Raw genomic sequence first — 7,500 nt, forward strand, 5'->3', positions numbered from 1 at the left:
GGCGCCCGTTCGGGCTACTCATTCAGAAATTTGCTTGTGTGACTCAGTAGGAGAAAACTTAAACAGAGACCTTGACAGAATAATCACTTGGGCAGATAAGTGGAAAGTAATGGTTTGAACCACAAAAGTGCAAAACCATGATACTGTTCCAGAAAAAGCACCCAGTTACTACTTCAGTGACTACAATCTGCCTTGGTGAGATATGCTTGAAATTCTTGCATTAACCTTTGAGAAAAAGCTTTTGTGGTCCTAGCATCTTGCTAAGATATCTGTAAGTGTTGGCTAAAGGATTGCTGAACCACCCCCTTAAAAATACTGAAATGCCACTGACTGACGCACTGGACTCCAAGGTGGTGTGTCTATGTTGCCAGTTAATTCCATTCTCTGGTTTAATCCGATTTTTACCCAGGTTGAATTGGTGATCCTCATTTTACCTAAATTGAATAAGTACTAAGATTAACTGAAGAAACCGTTTTGGAGCCCAAATTAAGCCAAGAGAAAAATTAGGGTCAGGTTAGGCTTAGTTTTGGTTTTTATACAAGGATATCAATTGACTTATTATAGAAAAGTAAATAATGAAAGACTCATGTGAGCATATTTGTCGTGGTAGTGTAGTGGCGAAGACATAAGATTATAGATCTGAAGGGTCTGAATTTGAGTACCCGTAAGTGCATAGTACAATTCTTTGTTGCCTTACTTTGTAACAGTTGTAATGTTGAGATGAATGGATCAGTGTATGAAATCAATACAGAAGCTGATAAGATAATGAGAGCGTAAGGTGGGTGGGTGGATGGATGGATGGATGGATAGGCCACTCAAGACCAGTTAAATTCTGAGCATCTTAAGATAACTAAGATTTGATAGGGAGAATAATCTTTAAGGCCTTCTTTTGTATAGATTCTATAGAAGAGGCTACATGTAGATAGTCTGGTAAGTCAGACCACACTGGCAAGGCATATTCCAAGACTGATCTTATAAGAGAATTGACCACCGTACAGAGATTGTTATAAGAGGACAGTAGATCTGAACAAGGACATTGATTTCTACTCCATAAAGTCGCTTGCTTTTAATTGTTAGCCTTCTTAAACAATTTAAGCAATAGAAAATGTTTTCCGTGTTTGCATAGCCTGATATAAACACGAGAGGGGTTGGGAGAATTCGAGACAGTTATGCAAACCCGGGACAAAGTCGAGGGTTTGCATAATTGTCAAAAATTCTCCCAACCCCTTGAGTGTTTATGTCAGGCTATGCAAACAAAGGAAAATAGTTTTCTACTGCTTTTTTAAAATATTTCTCAAAATAAGGTAATTCAACAAATGAAGGAAAATGCTGGTTTTTTCACTTTTTGATTGAAACAGATTTTCTTGACACACGCTCATATTTCCTACCAACCAATCAAAACGCGCATCTGACAATACATAACCAATAAAATTCCTGACATGTCACAGCCGTGTTTACATACTCTCATCTAAACACAGCTATTGACCAATGAGAGTGCACGTACTATCCTAATTATTTTATAATATATTATTAATATGCATATTCCAGGTTAGGCTGAACAATATGGATTAATTATCTCAAATGAATTCAAATCTATATGTTTATTATTATTCCTTTTATTTTCACTCTTTGCAACCACAAAGAGGTGGAGTCAACAGGGAAGAAGACAACTTAGTACTCATACAGGGTACTTCCCGATGCAAGCATAACCAAAGGACATTTTTGCTCATTTAAACACGATCAAATATTTACATGAAGAAGCACCTTGTATTTTGGTAAGAAATTTCCTGCAGGCCAAGTAGTTTTCCTCATCTATGGTTGTTTCCAGGTTTATTATCTCCAGGCCAAGTGTAGTCTTCATTTCATCAGTCACAAGGTAGCTCTCTGCCACTTCATTGAGGTGACCAGAGAGATAATCATTCCACAGATGCTCAAGACTTCTTAAGGTAGGGCAATCCACGATGATTTCAAGAGAGCCCATGTTGACAGCTTTTAAGGATACCTTGTAGACTGCTGTGATAAATTTTGTCAAGGCTCTCACTCCTTTCCGTTTCTTTGAGGAATAGTCACGGAATTTCATAAAAGTTTGGACTTGGAGTGCTAAAAGATTATAGACTTTTTCCTGTTGTTCTTCGGTTAGGTTTGATCCCCTGATTAGGAGCTTGATAAAATTGTCTGAAAATAAGATTACACCATGTAAATTTACGGTGATTAAAATTATCAACATCAATATATTTCTTCACAGCAGGAAACATGGCCTTTAAAACTCGTTTTAGGGCCTCTTCATATGAGCCCAGTTTCTGAGATCTCACCTTACTTCTAAATCCTTTGTAAAAGCTTTGATGTGTTCATAGGAGAGGGGGGCCTGGCTCGGTTGACGGGATCTCGGTAAGCGGACTGGAAATTTTGCCACATGAAAACTTATCCCGGTTGCCGGGAGGAAAAGAATACAAATGCATTTTCGTGATAGAATGGGCATTACCAAGCTTTTAATCCTCTTTTCTTCGATAATGAAGCTTGGAATAGTTTTATTTTATAGTTAACGTACAGTCAAAAGAAATTGAGGTGGTTTAAACAAAGAAAATCAAGAAATTCTCCCCAGGCTCGTTGGTTAGATTTCACGCCTAAATGGTCATGTCATCACTTTCTTAAATTTTCATCTCGGAAAGTCACCACATGAACAGAAACCAATTTCATCTCAGTAACCGAGCCAGCCCGGTCAACCTGGCTCGTATGAAGAGGCCCTTGACACTAAAAAGGAAATTAAGTAACCTCAACTGACTCAAAATTCCTACAAAAGGATTTTAAAATATTTAAAATAAGTGTCTAGTTGTTCTAGCGTCATCCGGAGCACTAATTGGGGACACTGTAAACACAACTTTATTGAACTGGACCCTCATTGGGAGACCTGCAAAGTCAAGGAAGCTATTCACGAAGGCCCTAATAACATCAAAGGGAATAAGGAAATTGAAACTCCTGCAGGGTGGATGCCAACAATCAACAAAACACACCAAGAGATCCGTGGTGCTGATTGGTATGAGATATCATGAATATTATGAGTTAGAATATTGCTACAATAGGCGTCAAAATTGTTGACACACTGACCATTTCTACGCCCAATGCCATATTTCTTTTATCTTTTAGCCTTTTTAGGTGGTCTAGTTTGCCCCCTTCCCCCCAAACAATGTTGTAGCATGATTCCTTGGCCTTTGCAGGCTACAGGTCTAATTGTTAATTATTATCCAACTTTATTAGTTATTGAATGAAATTTTAATAGAACCCATTGGGAACTCGGAATCTGAGCGCCAGATGGGATTCGAACCCATGACCCTCCATGATCTAATCCGATGCTCTGACCACTGAGCTACTGGGCGAGCAAGGGTGAAATGTGGGTCTTTGACTCGAGCTGCATCACGCAGCTACAGAGTCAAATAACAACTGACAGCATAGCTCATAACTGTATCCCGCAGTCACCTAATTAAAGCATATCTGAGATGCGGCCAACCAACCACCCAAGCGAGCAAATGCGAGAATGATATACACATTTGAAATGGAATGTTAATAGAACCCCTTGGGCGAAATGTAGTTAATCAAATTGATATAGAGCATAAAATGTTTTTCTCCCATGAAAAATGTCATTCAGGCTTTCTCCGTCCCTGGTCCCTTCAAACTTCATTGATTAACTATGTTTCCCTGAGGCTTGGACTGTGAATCCTGGATCCTCCTGGGGGCAGAGATGCGCTGTTGGCTCGAGACACCCTTTTAACTTGTATACAAATTGTCTTCTTCTCTCTTGTCCGCCTGTGAATCGCCGTTCCTGTCGATCCAGTGTCATCTAGTTGGGGAAAAACATTAGCCCGGGATGACCATGTAAAAATTCCCATTCGCTATCCAGATTAGCCATGTAGCCAGCATGGTTGCTCTGATAGAGTAGTGGTGATCACACCCAATGGGTAATCAGGTGGACGTGGGTTCAAATCCCACTCAGGCCATAAAATGTTTTTCTCCAATAAAAAATGTTATTCAGGGGTTGCCCGTCCTTGCCCCTGATGAAGGCACCATCAGCTTTTATGCGAATAAAGTTTAATTCTTTATTATATAAAACAAATAGATCCATGTTACCATGCGTCTGTTCAGTAATAAATTACAGAAGACGTCAAAATGTGGTAAGAACATCAGTGACACACTCGGCTATTGCCTCATGTTCCACTTTTTTGTTCTTACCACATTTTGACGTCATCTGTGATCTATTACTGAACAGACGCAAGGCAACATGGAATTTATTTGTTAAATATATATACATATAGCATCAGAATGCTGACTTGACCACGCCTGAACAGATTATCATAAGCAAAGGCCAGAAGGATCATTCTTCCTTAATTATCGTCAAGATCGTCCAATCACCTGAACACTATTTGATGAAACAACCTTGATCCGCCGTCTCAGTTGCCCGAGTCGTTAGCGATTGTCTGGGTAGTGTTTCCATATAATCGTCCTGATCGCCCTAGTTGTTTCAAATGATGTTCAGGCAATCTGGATGATCATATGGAAACCAGGCTTTAGGTACCATGATTTTGAGTTTTTGTCAAAAACCAGGTTTGACCCTAATTAGATGCACACGGATTTCAATAAGCATCACAAAGTGTCCCCTTGCTCTTCTCGCCAACTTCCAACATCATTCGTGTCTCAGAATACAGCAAATTTACGTCAAAAAGTGTACCCCAAATGCAGCTCTTTAAGGACCTTCGCGCCCATTGCTACTGCGCATTTTTTCGCGCATGTCACACACACGTCATGCATCGCAGACCACGAAGGTAAACACGATGCTAAAGGCACAAACATTTTCCTCAAGAATGGAACGTGAAAGCGTGTGGCATCGTGGGATAGCTGTGGACCCAGGTCTTCTCGGAAATGTCACGAAATGACGTGACAGCACGAATATACCATCGCTTCGAGAACTTCGCAGCGATTTTACTCTCTTGAATGCTTGGTGACCCCTATTTTTCTTTCCACAGATCACTTCCTTTTCTGATTTTGTCCATTTTAACAAAAAACCAAAAAAATCTGTATGTGAGAAGTTACAAATATTTCGCCTTTTGTGCTCTCGTGCTACTGAAGTTTTCTTTCTTAGACTAATATACATCGTTTTTCAAGGTCTATTTCACCTCAGAAAAAGACATCAGCTGCACAGGTTAATTTACTTATATTAGTTATGTTGAATTGAGTATGTTTACCTGATCTAAATTTCACTAATGTAGCTTTTTTATTGCTGACAGTTGTAAGCTAAGATAGTCTTAAAGTAACGCAATCTTCTAAAAGTGCAACTCGTAATCTCGAAAACAAGCACAGTGACCCCCATTTTTTTGCCTTTTTGGCAAAAGTAGATCATAATGATTACCTTTCTGCGTGGCAAGTTTTAAAAAAATCCGTACGAGGGGACATTTTGGGCGCAAACGTCCTTAAGTAAAGATTAACTGCTGAATTTACCCAAAGCTAATTAGCCAAGCCTAAAAGCCAAGCTCCCTGGTTATTTATTCTTACTGCCTGTAGGGTTTGTGAAAATAAAAGGTTTCGAATTGTCCACGTTTTGATGTTTCCGGTGGCTGCTTTAATAATTAAATCATTTTCTTTGCTTCCTTCTATAGAAAAATTCATTGCCTAACTAGTGAATTCCACGATAAATTTTGCGCTAAAAACCGACATCGCATGAATCATGAAGCGATGAGTGCGACATCAGTTTTTCAGTGAAATTTACTTTTCAATTCACCAGTTTGGCCTTAATGAATAATTTTTTCTTGAACCGAATGAGTTTTAAAAGAAAACAAGCACACCATCAGCAAGCGAATGGAAAAGGAAAAAAAGCCATTTCAGAGTCAACTGTCAATAGCCAGCGAATAGGAATCATGCTAAAATTAGAAGCCATAAAAACAACTTTGTCAGTTCAAGGTCAAAGAAGAATTTTACTGATGTACTTTATTCCACTTTATCTCTGAAAACAAGATCATTCACATTTTGATGTACTTCAATGAAACACGCCAGGTTGGCTTCAGGTACAAGAATTGGCAAACTACGGCAATGCAACCAAGAAAGGACGAACTTCAAACACGATCTGCTCCAACACTTCAATAACGTTTCGGTGCTTTAAACAAACTTCTGAAAACACAAGCTAGTGAGATTTCCCCCTAATTTTACCAGAACTCATTGCGAATACATGTTTATAACAGAAGGGCAACACTTTCTTGTCACTGTTGAGGCACAACGAAAACCAGTTGGGCACATGGATTAAAAAAGCACTTGTTCGCTCGCATTTTAGAGGAAAACAAACAAACAAATCAATTCTTTCTTATGTCCAAAAGAGTACAGATAATTGTTATTTAATTCCAGTTGACAAAAAAATTCGATTTTCATTCCTGAACAAAGGAAGAACCAATTAAACCACCTCTTAATTATGCATCCACTTTAAATAATGCATCGGTAAAAATAACAAACGGTTTAGTGCCCAAGGAAAGAATTTGTGTGTAAAGTATGAGCTATTACTGGTATTGTTTTGTCATTGTCGTTCTCTTTCGCTCAGTCCTTTCATTTCTGTTCTAGACATAGGTCCTCCAGGCCTGATGTAACCTTATCAGAGCTTCTAAAGATATGCCAAAAATTGCAATACAGAGAAAAAAGCAGCTCTAAGCAAATTGGAAATAAACACTCAGCTTTAAGTTTACATCCCACCAATGCTTGACTTGAATAACTGCGTAGCCACCAGTGTGGACCACAGATATCATGATATGTCAAACTGGATTGAAACCAGTGAAAAATGCAGAAAGAAAACCGTTTTCCACCTGAACACGAAAAGCATTGACTGTGTAAGAACTTTCGTTGATATATAGTATGGGCGTGTAGCCGCATCGAGCCACAGAAAGCGCGCGAAAAATGAAGCCTTGCTTATGTTCAGGGTTGAGCCTGCAATCCAATCAAAAATCAGTACCTGGTCAGCGGTCAACTTCAAAAAAAATAATAAACAAACAGCTGACCTCGGTGAGCTCTAAGCTTGAGCCCGCGATGTGGTCACGTGATACTGGTCAGGGGATACCTTGTTTTGACAGGTGTCAATTAATCAAAAGATGGATGTCCACAAAGATGTATGCTGTAAACTAGCATGATACTGGTCACATTGGCATACATGGAGGGGTGGACGTGTACAGACGGTTGATGACATCATGGCTACAAAACCAAGCTTTCTCGCATCTACGGGTTACCATATTTTCTTAAAAATGGTGCTCCACGCGTGCGTGCACCAAACCGCTAAAAATAACGCTAACCTTTACCCTTACCTTATTGTCGAAAATAGGTAGCAAATGCTTAGTGTTGGATGTCAAAATTGGGCGTGCATCTAATTAGGGTCGAACCTGGACATAAGCAGGGGCAGATACATGAGATTTTAAAAAGGGGGTGGACAAGGAATGGACCATTAGATATTCTAGGGGAGGGGGCGTGCAGAAATCCCCC

The 7,500-nt window shown here is 39.4% G+C and overlaps 1 protein-coding gene across 1 annotated transcript in view; it reads right to left on the reverse strand.

The window, feature by feature from the left end:
* Positions 1 to 7,500, reverse strand: part of LOC138000169 (TPR and ankyrin repeat-containing protein 1-like) — an 86,089-nt gene that overhangs the window by 61,749 nt on the left and 16,840 nt on the right. The window contains exon 4 of the mRNA XM_068846379.1: positions 1,765 to 2,175. Within this exon, the coding sequence (XP_068702480.1) occupies positions 1,765 to 2,175 (411 nt within the window). The remainder of the gene's footprint in view (positions 1 to 1,764; positions 2,176 to 7,500) is intronic.

Source organism: Montipora foliosa, chromosome 4 (assembly GCF_036669935.1).
Source record: "Montipora foliosa isolate CH-2021 chromosome 4, ASM3666993v2, whole genome shotgun sequence".
In the NCBI taxonomy this organism is placed as follows: Eukaryota; Metazoa; Cnidaria; class Anthozoa; order Scleractinia; family Acroporidae; genus Montipora; species Montipora foliosa.